Source organism: Taudactylus pleione, unplaced genomic scaffold (genome assembly GCF_031769625.1).
Source record: "Taudactylus pleione unplaced genomic scaffold, aTauple2 ptg000398l, whole genome shotgun sequence".
Classification (NCBI taxonomy): domain Eukaryota; kingdom Metazoa; phylum Chordata; class Amphibia; order Anura; family Myobatrachidae; genus Taudactylus; species Taudactylus pleione.
In genome coordinates this window covers 225,256-241,956 of record NW_028284800.1, presented here as the reverse complement: position 1 = coordinate 241,956, position 16,701 = coordinate 225,256, and the positions used below count along the sequence as shown (strand labels likewise).

General features: G+C 41.8%; 1 protein-coding gene across 1 annotated transcript in view; it reads right to left on the bottom strand.

Annotated features, from left to right (window-relative positions):
• Positions 1-16,701, bottom strand: part of VILL (villin like) — a 122,549-nt gene that overhangs the window by 18,212 nt on the left and 87,636 nt on the right. Inside the window, exons 11-18 of the mRNA XM_088446418.1 lie at positions 14,939-15,039; positions 14,344-14,481; positions 12,642-12,800; positions 9,777-9,956; positions 9,465-9,610; positions 6,706-6,850; positions 5,493-5,681; positions 3,939-4,007 (exon numbers count right to left, since the gene is read on the bottom strand). Of these exons, the coding sequence (XP_088302544.1) occupies positions 3,939-4,007; positions 5,493-5,681; positions 6,706-6,850; positions 9,465-9,610; positions 9,777-9,956; positions 12,642-12,800; positions 14,344-14,481; positions 14,939-15,039 (1,127 nt within the window). The remainder of the gene's footprint in view (positions 1-3,938; positions 4,008-5,492; positions 5,682-6,705; positions 6,851-9,464; positions 9,611-9,776; positions 9,957-12,641; positions 12,801-14,343; positions 14,482-14,938; positions 15,040-16,701) is intronic.

Here is a 16,701-nt window from a genome sequence, read left to right as displayed (position 1 = left end):
ATATTAATAAGCAAGCTGTGTCTGGCTTTGTAGGAGAACTTATAGTTGTTTGTAAAGGTGTGTTTGCTGCCGCACTTTCACCTTACTGGCTGGGAAGTGGGTATATTGTGTATGTGGGGGGGGGGGGATTTACAGTATGGCTGGGAAGTGGGTACTTGGTGTGTGGGGAGGGGGGGACTTACAGTATAAGATGCTGCTCTTTCACTTTACTGACGAGGGACTGTATAATTCGCTTGGTTGGAGCCCTGATCATAGTAGTAAAACCCAATAATGAATATAGGGTACATTGCATATCTCTTTCTGCTAGGCTACGTGCAGGGGCATCTTAAGAGAGGAGGGGGCCCGTGTGCACTCCCCGTGCGGGGCCCATTCCTCTCTTCCCAGTGGCCGGCAGCCAACTGACGCGAGTGGCCAGCCACTGGAGCATTAGTAGACTCCGGTGGCCATTTTCCGGTGTTCTGTGCATGTGCAGTAGACTCTGGGCACTAGAGTATGCCCGGAGTCTACTGCGCAGAACACCGGAAAAATGGCCGCGGCGGCCATTTTTCCGGTGTTCTGAGCAGCACTGACACCCGAGGCGGGATCACGGACAGGTGACTTTAAAATAATATGGGTGTGACTTCCGGTGGGTGGGGCACCTGGCGTGGCCGCTTTTTATATGAGCTCCGGACCACGCTGCATAAAATTGAGATCTAACAGCTGATTTACCCCAGGATTATCTTATTACAACAGCCCATACCTATCTTTACACTTGGCTGCAACTTTAATCCTGGTCCCGAGTCTAGAGCCGCTCTTATAGCACCGGAGTCCAGCCTGAAGATTTCCAGGCGTGTATGACCGCCCGTAGCCATCTTGGGGTGCGAACATCAGGGAGTACTTGCAGGTCTCTCCCACTGCACTGCTCTTTCCCTCACAGTAATATACACTGCTCTTATACTGAAAGCCTGCAGTTATATTCTGCCTGAATGCGGTCTGCTAGGTACGATTGTGATACCTTTCGCATTTTTGCGCTAGTCACTAATGGCAACCCAAATTCTATTAAAAATGGATACTGAGTTTGTTAATCGCTTGGCAAAGGAACTGGGTGACCTGTTATTATCATACTTGGATGATTGTCTTCACCGCCTGTTGTCTCGTTTGGACACCTTCATGGATTCGATTGCTCCTCCATCCCAGACTGCAGAAATACCTGCGACTGTGGACCTGTTACCTTCTGAAATGCCTAAACATATGGCTATTTCTCCCCAGCGAGTAGAAAGTGTGAATCCCCCCAGGGCCGGTGCTACCATTAGGCAACCTTAGGCAGCCGCCTAAGCGCGCCGGCCACTGGAGGGCACCGCTGAGTCCACAAAAAAAAAATGAATGGCATAAGTCATGGCTGAGTGGCATATAATGAATTTGTGGCCAGCTGTGTGGCGCATTATGAATTTGCGGCAGTTTTATGAGGTACAATATGATTTTGGCACTCTGCTGTGTGTAATATTCTATATAGTATAATTATGAATTTGGGACACTGCTGTGTGGCATGTTATTTAACTGGGAAGACTGATGCGTGGCATATTATGAATTGGAGGGAGCAAGGGCAGTTGGTGAAATGTTGCCTAGGGCGCCCGGAAACCTTGCACCGGGCCTGAATCCCCCATATGTTTGATCTCCTTTCATTCCATGAGGATTTGTGTCTTGACATTTGGATGGAATATGTCTCTCCTCCTAGACAATTGGACAATATTGTGTCTGCTTTTTATTCATTACTGGCTGCACATTACATTGTGGGGATGCCTTTAGTGCAGGCTTTACAATGGCTGCCTAGCAGGTTACTGCTTAAAATGTGTCTGTTAGATTTTGCTCTCTGTAGTTCTCAGTTTACCCCAAAAGAATTGACTTCATGGTTATTGTTTATGTGGCAATTTACTTTGCCCACCACCAAGTTAGTTCTGCTTGTGTTTCTGGGCCTTTAAGGGGCAATTACATGAAGATGTGGTTAGTGATTCCTGTCTTCTTGCTCCACTCCTGCTAACCATGTTATCATGATACACACAATGGCCCTCATTCAGACCCGGTCACAAGCTCTGAGCGCTCGCAACCGGGTCGATGTTTAGGCCCTGCATACGCGCAGCGGCCGCACTGCGCGTGTGCAAGCCCCGGAGCGAGAGAAAAATTCTCTTGCTCCGGAGCTCACTACAAAAGGGGCGGCTGCCGATGGTGATTGACAGCTCGCTCCGTTTTGTAAGCCTGGCAGGGGGCTGGTTTCACCAACGGAGGCGTTCCTTAAGGAACACCTGCCGTTTTGTCGGCGGCCGCACTGACATCAGTGGGGAGCTTCTTGCTCGATCAGAGCAGGAAGCTCCCTGGGGCTTGCGGTTGCTGAAACCCAACCTCAAGGTCTCGTCGCAAGCCCCGATCAACCTGGTCGGTCGCTAAAGCTATGGGTGGTAACCCACAGCTTAGCTAGCGACCAGGAGGCCGCACTTGAACAGTCAAGCGGCTGCCCTCATTCAGAGCGAGCGCTCGCTTCTTGCGACCGCCTCTGAATGAGGGCCTATGTCTTTTGTTTATGATTGGTCTGCTACCCTTCATACTAAGAGGAATTTTCCTGATTTTATCTTAAACTTCTCTTTTAGTGAGGGGTTGCCTGTGACGCTCCTATCCTCATAGTTTTATTGAGCCATTCTCTGTGTTTTTCAATATAAGTTAATTAATGGTAGGTTATGTTAATGTTTCTATCTTATTTTTATTTATGGCCTACTAGGCCTATTTAGTGAATTTTCAACTTTTGCTTCTGAATGCACAGATAACCAATTTTAATTTAATTTCTCAAGCCTTGCTATTTAAATAATGTTTTTTATTTTTTTTTTTTTTATTTCTATTCTCACAAATGGGATATCTCTTTTGTTTTATTGCGCTTTCAGTACCACTGTCCGAATATCCGTTAACCTGTGCATAATCCACACCTTATAGATCATTTAATAATAATCTACAGTTTACCCTTCTTCAAAATTCATAGACTGGATTTCTTTTTTATTATATAGCACCTTCAATTTTTTTTAATATCTGTTAGCCCTTATTGGTGCATAGTTTAAAGCCTACAGACAATTTGATAAGAGTTTGAAGTTTATTATTTGACCATGGGCTGCGGCTGCAGCTCATGCTTTCCCCTTTATGGTTGGGAAATTTTGAAAGATTGGAGTTTGAGGCATTGCATTGTTAAACTAGTTCTATTGAACATATGTTCTGTATATGTTTTTCATATGCAAATCTGTCTTTCTGCTCATATGTTGTTTGTTGGTTACAACTACAAGTTACACTATAAAGTCTATTGTACACTTTTTTTTATTTTATTTGCAAATGCTTCAATAAAAAAAATATAAAAAAAAAAATGAAAAAAATAATATGGGTGCAGGGTGTGCGGTGCGGGGCCCCTTGGACCCGGGGGCCCGTGTGCCCCGCACACACTGCACCCATTATAGATACGCCACTGGCGACGTGTTATTGTTATTACAGGTTGAGTCTCCCATATCCAAAATGCTTGGGACCAGCGGTGTTTTGGATATCGGAATATTCCGTATTGTGGAATATTTGCAAACTATAATTAAATATCTTGGGAATAGGACCCAGATCTAAACACAGAATGTATTTATGTTTTATATACACCTTACACACACAGCCTGCAGGTCATTTTATACAATATTTTCAATTATTTTTTGGCTCAAACAAAGTTTGTGTACATACATGAAATTAATTTGTTTCATATACACCTTATACACAAAGCCTGAATATATTTTTATACAATATTTTAATAATTTTGTGCCTTAAACAAACTTTGTGTACATTAAACCATCAAAAAGCTAAGGTTTCACAACCTCAGCTTTGGTAATTTGTCTTCCAGTTACCAAATTCAATTTCCCTTTATCAGTGGTAAGAAAACCCAGCAGACTTACCACACTTATCTGAGAGATGGCGGAGACATCACCCAAGTTCTTCTTTATGTCCTCATAGGACAAGTCAGACTAAGAAGGAGAACATTGTATTATTATGACATTAGAAGGAGCCGCCGTGTAGGACTACATCTGCGCATTTATACACGATTTTATACTTATTACAGTCCTATCTAGTAAAGTAACATTATAATGACAGAACAGAAGAACAGAAGTTGTACTAATTATATAATGCCTATAACATGCAGGAACAAGATGGGACATTTATGGAAACTGGTACAAAGGTAACTCTGCAACAAGGGTCTGTTACTCCTTAGTAACCAGATACTTTCATTTTCTAGGATGTTGTAGAAAATATGATTTAGAATCTGATCGGCTGCTATTGGTTACAGCACCAATTCTAAGCAGCTTTCAGCATTGTACCCCAGTGTGCACACATGGTCAGTAAGCTTTTCTCTTTGAATCCCCCTACGTAGGATTATCTTTACTCTCTTTGCTGCCCTAAATGAAGAAACTTGCACTCATAAAGCTTATGTTGGACTGTGCTACACTTTGGCTGGGAATGTGTACTGTTAGCTACATACAGTTATAGGAATCATTTTGTGGGCAGAACCAAGAACAACTGACGCGGGAGCCTAACAACTCCCTGTGACATCTCTGAAGCACACGTATCAGATTCCTGCATTCCCAAAATAAAAATTAGGACCAAACCAACACTCCACAGCTACCCATTTCTGTTGACACCATGCCCCTTTTCGACAGCTGAACATTTGGAATGTTGGCAAGTATACCATCAACATACTAGGAAAACAATAACGACTATTCCATTTGTTCCTAGCCTCTGTTTAGTCATTTATTTAATGCTACACTGGGAACCAGTGGCATCGTTTTGGCACAGTCACTAGTTCCTGGTGATCTAATTGGCTGCAATTTTATGAATATTGTCTCAGCCCACAAAATGTCTGCCTCAGCTGTATGTAAGCAAAAGTGCACTTTCTTTGCATAAATACGTGATTTACTGGCCAGCCAAAAAGGCGGAAAGAACATATATGCACAGTAAAAATAAATACATTTCAAGAATACATAAAACAACATATGGCTGTTGTTAGACCAAAAACAATATTCTATAACACAACGAAACAGAAGGAAAATGAACAACTATAAACTATAAAAAACTATGACCAGGCACATACAGGTATAAGCCTAGGGCAGACTAAAAGGACCTGTCAGCACAAAATTTTATATCTGCTGCCGCTAAACAGCACTGTCCTAGTCTAATACAACAGCTCTGACTTTATTTCAGAAAAGCATTAGCAATAGTAAAAAAAATTAAAGAGAGCAGGCGTAGTACCATTTTTGGCTAGCAGGTGGCACTGCAGAGAGTTACTTTTTTCTGCTGCTTTTTGGTGTGTTTACCATTTGGCATTTTCATTTACATTTGTAGTTGTAAGAAAATCATGTGGGAATATGTAGCTAAATCATATAAAGTCCATTCCTCTCACATTTACAGACAGTTACAATTGTTACATAAGCCTGAGTGAGAGTTGTATTACTTACACTCCATTTATGAGAGTCCCAGGCATTGAACCAGCCAGTGAATGTCTGGGGCTCATGTCCTTGTTTTACTGTAATTATTGGTGTAGACAAGTCGCGCCCAGCCGGATGTGTTCTCAGATAATCCCTTGCAGAGGCAATGGATTCATTTTTCTCATAGTCATTGGCTGACTTACCGATCCAAAGGAAAAGCTTATAGGAGAACACAAAGAAAAAGGTATTAAGGGTCATTGTCCACTGACTAGTTTAATAAACCGTGATTTCAGAATAGTGATATTGGTCTGACGGCAAATAGGCACTATCCAATGATTTAAAAAATAAAAATATAAAAAACATTTAGAAAAATAATAAAGAGAATACAGAAATATATAATTTATTTAAATATGTGTTTGTGTTTAACTGAGAGATTTGAGTTAGGTCTCCCCCATACTGCTATTGGTGGTGGAGCTTTCTGTCTTGGCCAAGCTACACTAGCTGTATTCATTTGAGTTGCAGTACACAGGTAGGTTAGAAGCAGAAGAAATATTTTCTTTTTACATTATCCAATGAGTGCAAATGAATGTATAACATTCAGTAAATAACAAGATAAAGGAACCTATGTGAATGAAACTGAGCTATTAGAAAAGACATGATATAATAATGCGGTTTTCAATAGTTAAGTATTAACTTATAATAAAGATTTCAGAACAGTGTTCCAGTATAATACTTCCCCCACCATATAACCAATAACTTATGGCTGAGGCAGGAAACAGCAACTCATCCTGACATCTGTATCAGGATATGCTTCCAAACTGGTGACCGCATGGTTGGCCAAAGAGATGGGGTGGACGGGGGGACAGATAACCGCACAGATTGGCAAAAAGTGGTCACCTGCTAACCAGCTTTAGAGGACTAAATGAACATGATCAGATAGATGTAGTAAAAAACAAAACAAAACAAAAAACAATTTTTGTGCCAATTTGTGGATCTTGCTGGCAAATCACAGTAAGTGATTTTGAAAGCACAGAAAGTAATTGATTTAAGATGCTTGTATAAAAGGAGGAGACAACATTAGCACTGGTCAATTAAACTGATTATAAAGTGTCAGTTACCTCCTGAAACAGAACACGCTTCCACACCTGGGAATGACTGACTGGCTGCTATAGTTTTAGTGCAGATTTGCATCTTGGGATAAAACCCACTTTGCCATATTACTATTAGGAAACCCATTGCTCACCTCTTCCCAGGTGTCAAGTAACATAACATCATCCTCATCAAGGTCACTCTGGTCGAAGTCTACCACTTCCGTCATGATGAACCGGCCCGTCTGATTGGAACACTCGAAGAGGCGGGGCTTATACTGCACAACAGACTCTTGGAACCTAAACATACCAGGCAGCATAATTCAGAAGCTGATGAAGGGTTAGGGGTTATACATGTCTCTACTACAATTGTCATATTAACAAGTCTAATTACTCCTTGTTTTAAAAATGTCAACAATCCCTGAAATAATTAAAGCTGTATTTTTTTATGCTGCAATTTTATTACTGTATTTAACAAATTATTTAAAGTCTCAAAAGTAATCACAGAGGCATTCAAATATAATGTAACAAGATTAGCTACTAAATAGTACAATGATAACACTTTAGTGGCATGAAAATTCATATAGCATATGCAATGCATACAAATGAAACCTCAGGTCCCACATCAATAATTACATCAATTGAGCAAGTAAAACAGTGATTGGTGATGTCAGGTGGCGCTCCCTTTTGGGTTTGAGGTTATACTGTATGTCAAGTTATTGGTTAAAATGTCATTAGTATACAATGAGAAGGTATAATAAATAAATAACCAAACATCCCTGTACAGCCTTGAGAAAGAGCTTAGAATAACTTGAAAATGCGTTGGGATCCTGTATGCAGCCACCAAGACCTCACCAGAGACATTAGTACAGCCCTGTTGGTTCTCCTCTATATTTCCACATTGGTTTGGTAGGACTGGGAGGACCGAATTAGCTGTAAGCATATGTGGTGACCCCAGAGAAAAGGTGGTATGGCATTGTCTGATTTGTGTATATATTCTATTTCTGCACGGTTCTCGCAGATTGTGGAGTGGCTTTCTGCACCTGAACATTTGGAGCTTCATTTGTCCTTTGTGGAACAGGCAGCTTTCCTTCTCCCCACCGCAATTTACGTTGGTTGGTGTAGCTCTAAGGAACTACACCCCCCCTTCTGCTGCAAGCAAAGGGAGTTTGGTTATGTGCGCAGAAGATTGCTGGAGCCTCTGGATTAGATTCAAGGTCTCCGTTATGGGCTAATGATCGGCTTTCTGAGCTGCTGATATCAGAGGGTAGGGCACTGTGGAGACAATATGAGGTCACCAATGTAACTCAGGTGCATGGGGACAATGTGCTGCTGTCCTTTTCCCAGATTCAGTCACAGTATGGTCTCCTGTCCTTTATGTTTTTTACGCATCTGCTACTTCGGCATGCACTCTCGACACAGTGCGAGGGTGATGTGCCTCCTTTCATTGAGCCTCCAATTTATTTATTTATTAACATTTACTTTCAGGGAGTTTGTTTCAGCACCTCAACATGGGGCGCCTCATTGGTCTTGGTGGAACAGAAGGGATTTCCTTTCCTCAATTAGTGGTATGTTGAGGCATCTCACAAACATGTTTCTCATATATATTTGGTCCTCTTATATGAAGTTGGTCCTGATCTCTTAAAGTCACTTTGAGCTAAATGTTCTTCTGATATGGGGATTTTAGATCATAATTGGAAATTTAGGCTAGAACCTCCGCTAGGTTTCATCAAATCCAAAAATACATCCTGCAATGAGTTTATTGAACACCAGTTGCCTTTTGTTAAGCCTGGAAGAATGATTAATACTACTTGCCAAAGTATGACTTTACCGGTGGTGTTTTCCGGCACCTATTGTGGATGTGCCCTTTCATTGCTTCCTTATGGTCACGTGTTCCGCTGTATACAGTGGTTGGGGATAACTATTCCCTTTGCTATATCCAGGACATGCGGTTCGCATTACACCTTAAAGATTACCTGAATTATTATTTCATTTTTGTATTTGTGTATAAAGTTTGAAACGGCAGACGGTGGATGACGTCAGAAGACCCTACCCTCTCCCAATGTATTGGGCTAGTATACTCTGCAGTTGCTCATGAACATTTTTTGTATGCTAGTAGAAAATGTTCTCAGGGCCAGATTACAAATGGGTCATTTGGGACTACATAAAAATAGGCCCCTAACAATGACAGCAGTGACAACAATATAAAAATATATTTACATATTTCTCACAAAAAGATAAAATTTTTCTACTTTTACGTATTCAGGGAGACATTGTGGCTGATAGTGCAGGGGGTGTACACGCCCACATGGTACTGGTCACACCCACACAACACTGGTCACACCCTAATGGTACTAGCCACACAAACACAGCTCTGGTCATAGCTTCTCACCTACTCAGTTTAGGCCCTTGAATATTTTCAGCCCCAGACCCATGTGACCCGTATCCGTCCCTGATTGTCCTCAATTTTAATAAGGTTTGGACCACAAATTCCAGATATACTAGTATCCCTCTGTTATCTCAGCTACTCTATAGACCTGTGGGTTCCTGTCTGCATACTCTTTTATGTTATCACACTGCTTGTTTTTCATCATGTGCTATATCTATGCTTGCTCACTATGGCCTCTGTGCAGGCTTTCAGTTCATGCAGCACAATATTTGTAAGGCATACAGTATGCTGATTTGGATCTGTTTTTGTCTCTGATATTGTTCTTTTTGTTTCATTTGTAAAAAAAAAATGCACAACTTTAATTAAAGAAAAGGAAATTGTGTTGCACATACTAGTAGGGCCACTTGCAAAGTTAACATTGCTATGTGAAAAAGTTAAAAACAGAGATTGTTAATCCCCAATGTTATTAATAGATGAATGATTGGTACAGTAAGTGCAGTTATTTACAAGTACATTCATAGTCACCTCTTATCGCTGGAATAAGGGGCCTTTCCCCCTAGGGCCACCCAGAATTCTGCAGGTTCTTGACCTTCAAGAATGGTTTGCTTGTCTTGCTTGGAGATAATATTTGACACTGTCTTAGCCATTTCCCGTTCATCTCCACTGCAGCCCTGGGGACAATTTAGGGTAACTATGAAACACAGACTGTATACAAAACAATTGTTTATGAGCAATAGCTATTACCAGCGATCTACATGTGGCACTCAGGACAAATCACTGTTATCAGCTAGGGAGTACAGATTATTTGACGTTCCTATAAATGCTCAGTAACAGTACCTTTCCACACCACAAGTAGCACATAGCATTGGTCTTCAGCACAAAGACGTCATTGGAATTGAGGGAAGTGGCTCTGGCTGGGACCTCGGTGGCCTTTGTGTTGTATTCATCAGTTCCTCTGACCTGGAAGAGTCTGATTGGATGTTCTGGCTCGGTGCTCGAAGTTCGACTTGTTCCTCCCTGTTGCATGGGTGAGAATTATACACATCATAAAGAACAATACTAAAGTAATCTGTGTGATGAATAAATGATCTAATAGAAATGATTAGGCAAGTTGCACTAATGACAATAATTATATTTTTAATCTATATAATAATTGCAGAAGGGCTGTCCCGTCTCTTCAATGAGCGCACAGTGGAAGCCTAGACGTGCGCCCCAACAGCAACTGTGAGGGAGATGGGACAGACCTAGAAGAGGAAGACTGACTTGTGGTGTAGGTATGGGGGAATGGGGGAGGGGTAAGGGAACATCAGAGACAGGATGGACAGAGTGGGGGCAGCGCATGGCTGGCCGGGGGAGGGGGCTGAGCAGACCCAGCATATGCTGGGTCTGTTATGCTAGTATTTTAAATAAAATTAAAATAAGAGGAATATATTGAATAGGAAAAGAAGCAATAAGACAAAAACTCAAGGGTAAGCACTTTGAAGTCCCCCAGGTAACTAGGAAGAAAAGAGCGACATTAGAAAAGGCCACAATTTATTTTAGTGTGTTATGATCCTTTCCAAAGTTCTGAGTAGTTTTAGATGCCATGTGACACTACAGAGTAAACAAAGGGTTAATGTATCTCAGAGGCCTGGGGTTTGGTCACCTGGCTGGGATTGTGTACTCAGACATGCCTGGTGTCACAGGCACAAAGATAAGATCAGCATGTCAACCACAGTTTACTGCACCGCCTACATATGCTTGGACTACAAAGGAACAACTGTGGCCCCTCTGAGAGCACTATACACCTCTATAGGCAAAATACATGGCAACAAGATTCAATCGCGGGCAAAATTTTGAAAAAATGCAGCGCTGCGCTGGGTTTTCCCGCAGCTGCGAGGTATTTCCTATTCAGCTTTTCTTTTTTTTTCGCAGCTTCAGTGCAAGTCCAGTTTTTCCTAAAATCTTTATTTTTAAGAAAAATTGTCTGGACTTGCTTCAGAATCCCTTGGATATCCCCACTTATGACTAAATAAGCAATTGGAAGTTTTCAATTAGCTTAATTAATCCATAATTATATTACCGTCTGGAAGCCCTGGCCGCCTCCTCCACAGCCCTGACATGCTGAAGTCTCTTCCATCTTCCACTCTGCCCAGGCACTTCTGGGGAGAATGGGCTGCTGGGTAATGTAACTTATATTTCTCCTCTCTGTGATAACAGAGGGATAGCAAGGTAAGTTTCAGCTGAGGTATGGAGGAAGATGACCTTGCAGACATAACCTTATTAACCACTAGTGCCAGTGCCAAGCTGGACACAGACCATGGCGAGTCCATAACTGCTGAACCCACAGCGGGCATCTGAGGATATTGTGCAAATAACTTATTAGCTTAGGCTTACACAGGTAGGCTGGCTGGCTTGCAAGGCTAGGAAACTGCGTCTGTAGACGCAGTCCCTGGCCTTGCCACTCCCGGAAAACGGGACCAACGACCAACACGCCCCCTTTCCAGGAATGCTGGCTGTCCATGGCCCCGCACTGCCCCTTAAATGCCTCTGCCTGTCAATCAGGCAGCGGCATAGAAGGATCTGAGTGCGATCACGCAGGACCCATTCTGCACATTTGATAATCGTGAATCTGCGTTCAGAATTGCACATACATGCAATGCTGAATCAGGCTCGCAGTCACATTATACGTGAATTTTTTTTCTTTATTGGGGGGTACAGACTGATTTTCACAGTATTTTTATCCCCCGTGGGTTTTTGCGGTAAAACTTTTGTGAACAATTTTTACAATTGAATATTGCAGATATCGAGAGTGCGTATACAGGTTTGGTAATAAAAAAATTGCTCAATGTCCGCAGTAATCTTTACCGGATATATCATGCAGCCAGTTGAATGTGCCCCCAAGACTTTTCTCTGCTATGTTCAGAAGAGAGTTAGGGGTAAATTTACTAAAGTGAGAGTTTTTAGAAGTGAGTTTTAAAAGAGATGTTGCCCATAGCAAGCAATCAGATTCTAGCGATTATCTTCTAGAAGGTGCTAGTTAAATGTTAAGTGGAATCTGATTGGTTGCTATGGGCAACATCACTTTTAAAACTCACTTCTAAAAACACTCACTTTAGTAAATTTACCCCTTAATGTACCCTACTAGAAAGGTTTTTCAACAAATACCACAAAACAGTAGTAAAACTGATTAGCACCAACACACTACTTTCACTACTGAGGAAATGGATGGTTTCTGTTCTTATTGTTCTTTTGGTTATAGAAAACTTTTTACATTAATGTTTTCTGTTAGTTAATATGTTTTCCCCATTCTCAATTGTGTTATATTAAACTCCACTAATAAAGTTCTGTCTTTGTGTTCTATAATAGCTAAACCATACAGTATATGCTTGAATATTATAACACTACATTTAAGGCAGACAATTGTTAGGTTTACAGTAACTCTGATTAAATTAGGTTCTCACTGTATTTTAGGATCAGACAGAGTATACAAGTGTGTCAGCTCTTGCACTAAATCTTAGTGGTGTAATAACTTGGAATAATAGTTAGGAGTGAAATATAATTCTGGGGAATTTAGTCATTTTTAGACAGACCATGAGATTTTGTTTTTGTTTTAACCCCTTAACACCCACATTTCATGCATGTCCAGTGAGTTTGGATGTCGCATAGTATTACAGGCATTTGGAGATTATATTCATTACAAAGTAATGAGAAAAATATTACCTCATATATAATAAGTTTTCCTTTAAAGATAGCCTGGAAATGTTTTGGCTCCTTCCCCATAGTCACCCGTATTTGGACTGGCTGGTCCTGGTACTTGCGGTCCAGTTCTACTGCATGAAAGGCACATGCTGTGATCTCGTCTTGAGTGGCGTGACGACCCTACAGCAGTGACACATAATAATATAGTTATTATTACACAAGCTTGGAACTCAGGGAACATAATTAGAGTTTTTAAGCAGAAAACCACGTAACACAAAATGCGGCTTTAGAACTTATCCACACTGATCCTGTTTGTTTGTATCTGGTCAATAAGTATGAATATTATAAAACATCATGAAATATCATTGTTACAATTTAATGACTTCTAGCTCAGAGAGACTCTCCTGGAAAGACCAGCATACAATACAACAGAAAAAAAACTGAGGAGTACATTTACTGAGAATCGTGTCTGGCTGTGTGTGATCTGTCCAGTGCTTTTGTGGTATAGGTGTAATAAAGGGTTAAGAATTAAGAAAAACAACTAGCGTGGGGTCCCCCTCTCATAAGCAAAGCCAGCCATGGACCTCTGAGCTCGTTCTGGTACAGGAAAATAGGGGGAGAAAACCGACGCAGGGTTCCCCCTATTTTACTAAAACCCAAAGGTTCCCAAACTCTACCATTACAGTCCAGGTTTTAAGGATATCCATGCTTCAGTCCAGATGGTTAAAATAATTAATTGAGGTACTAATTAAGTCACCTGTGCTCAAGCATGGATATCCTTAAAACATGGACTATAATGGCAGACTTTGGGAAGCTCTGCTATAACCAGCAATGGGCTAAACTAGATAAGGTGGTAATGCCATAGAAGGGAATCACACAGCGTGGGGTCCCCCTGCTAAAGCATTTACTAACCCCAAACTGGTCAGCCCAAGCCTGGCAATCCCCGCAAAGTGGGGAACCCAGAAATAAAATTAGGGTCTCTACTCCAGAGGACCAACCACCCCTGGTGGCAGTGGGTGTGGGGGTAATGGGTTAAAGACAGAAATAATATAGTTCTTTCCAGTGGAACTACAAGTCCCAGCAAGCCTGCCCTGCGGCACTTGTAGAATCATAAGTGCCAGCAGGCGTCCTGGCACCTGTACCGTCACTGTAAAGAAAATATTAAAAAAAACACAGTACACACACACCATATGATTTATGTGTCCTTCTGCTATGGCATTACCACCTCAGCTGGTTCATCCCAGTGCTGGTTAAATGAAAATAGGGGGAACCACGCGCCGGTCCCCCGATTTTCATGTACTAGAAGGGGTCCAGGGCTGGCTATACTTTAACCCTTCTTACACTACACACAGAAGCACTGCACCGATCACACTGATATGTGCAGTGCTTCCACAGAACACGCAGCTCACAGGCAATACGACTGTACTCACACACAATCAAACATGATGTCATAGGCCATTGAATCAAAATAGGCAAACACGATCCTTAGTAAATCTGTATGTTTGAGCATGAAAAATACACACGAGTCCCAGCGATGCCCACAGTGCTTTTTCACGCCCAAATACTATTCTTAGTAAATTTATCCGAGAGTATTTCAGAATGCATCTACAGGGTAGACCAAGACATGAAACAAGTCAGTATAATACCTCCTGTATGCAATCATCCCAAGAGCATCACAACAGCTAGATCACTTTTACTTTCCTAATGAGGATACGCCACTTACCAACCACATGTAAAGCAGATAATTCGGTTTCCCTGACTTTATGTATGTATACAGCACCAAATAGCAATCTCCTCCATAGAATCTTCCATAGGTCTTTGGATCAACCTCCTTTAACTCCAGATTTTCAACTCTCCAAATCTGTATTGAAAAGAAACATAAAACATGTAAATAGTTAAAGCAACTGCATTTGCTGCAATCCTGATTTACACAAAACCTCTAAATGGCTGAAATAAGTTCTGATTAGCGTATAACTGGCAGTGCTTAGATTGTAAGCTCATTTCAGCAGGGCCATTGTTACCTTCTGTGTCTTGTTATTATTTCTATCATAATTCCTGAATATACAGTACCGTGTAATATCTTGGTACTTTATGCATAAAGGATAATAATAATAATAATAATAATAATAATAATAATAATAATAACTCACATCAATTTATTATTAACAAATAAATTGTAAATCAGTTGAAGATATTAAATACATTTAGAATAAAATACAACATACATATTTGTCGCTTGTAAATTTGTTAACCTGAAACTTAAGTAAAATATGTTTAATATGAAGAAGAGATGAGATAGAGAAGATCTATTAACTCACCTCCACCTTCCCAGAAGCATCATCCACCATCCTCTGCTCTGCTGCCAAGTCTGGTCTGGCATACAGCTGGTTAATGTCAAATTTTACTTGATCCACTTTGGCTGGAGACAATGTAATGTCAATTAAAGTACAGGTAGTATTTTATGAAAACCTGTGAAATGTCCTTTGATCAATCACTAACATCAATCCACATTACCTTTACTATCCCAAATGTATATTAAAATAATAAACACATACAGGGGCCATATATGCAGATTTTTTTGTCTGCCCTTACAAAGGGGGCAGCTAGGTGGGAGTTGCAGGAGTTTGGCGTTGAAAACACGTCTTTGTAGCCCCTCTATTCAGGACAACCCGGTGTATATATACAAACCGGGATCATGATGATGATGAAATTTAGTGTTAATCACATCACCAGGCCTTCTCAGGAAGTGGGCGAGGGCGGCCAACTGGGCCTTGATTCCAGCAGACTTGCCTACTTTTCCCAGGGCCTGGGAGAGCCACCCAAGATTCGGGAGTCTCCCTGGTGTTCCAGGAGGGTATGCAGGTATGACAGGGGCTGGTTCAGAGTTGGGAGGAAAATAAGAAACAAAAAAGCAGAAAATGGAGCAACATTGCACCTGGACAAATCATGTGTCACTGCAAGGGGGAAATCTATTAATTATTTCTGCATGCAAGGTAAATACTGTCTGCTTTTGCACATAGCCCACATAGGGCCTGATTCAGAGCCGCTCGTAAGCGGCCTCTCGTTCGTTCCTACCGATGTTCGCACAACTGTGCATGCGTACGGATTTTAATACGCATGCGCGAACCAGTCAGTGCGGCCAAAAATCGTGTGCTCGCTAAATAGCGAATGCCTGTTATTTTGAGTGACAGAATGAGGCGTATGTGGGTGGTAACAGGGGAAGGTGCTTGAAAACGGGGAGTGGAGATCCGAACGCAGGCGTGCCAAACGCTCAAAACGGGCGTTTAAAGGGTGTGCATAATTACTACAGCAGCGTCATCGACCACGTCACTTGGTTGTTTTATAGTCAGAACTGCTCGCATGATTGTGGTAGGAAAAACCAACCACAAGAATAGCGAGCAGTTCATACGCCGTCCGATGTACTCGATTAATCTAATAAATAGCGGAGATGACGTATGATGCGAGCGGCCAGGGGGCGCTTTTTTTTCAAAATTACGTTCGCATGTTTTGTTCGCTCGTTCAGACATAGAGGCGTGAACAGACCGCAAAGAGCGAACGGTTAATTTAAATAGCCAGCCCCTTTTTCTGGACGAGCGAGCGCAAATAGCGTCCGGCTCTGAATCAGGCCCATAGACTGGACTACATGTATTACTACTTGTTTACGGGTGATACCCAGGGTTGGACTGACCCACAGGGGTATAGGGAAAATCCCCAGTGGGCCCCACAGCCTGAGGGTCCCACTTCCTCTACTAATGTCAGGTTTCAGACAGTGCACTTGTATTATATAGGTACCTGTAGGAACATGGATGAACAGAACATGCACTGTAGTTTCCATGTTATCTGCAGGCTATGTCCTCTGTAATGGTTAGACAAGCCTCTGTGGTGACTGGTCACACCTCTCTGGAGGCTGGCCTCACCCTTTAAGCATGAGTCCCACTCCCTACCACTGCCTTCCCTGGTGGGCCCCAGGGGCAAAATCAGGATTTTTTTGGGGGGGGTTTCCACATACACACATATACTGTATATCAGCCCCAGCCACAAACAACCAGTCCCAGACAGCCCATGCACCAGATAGTCACCC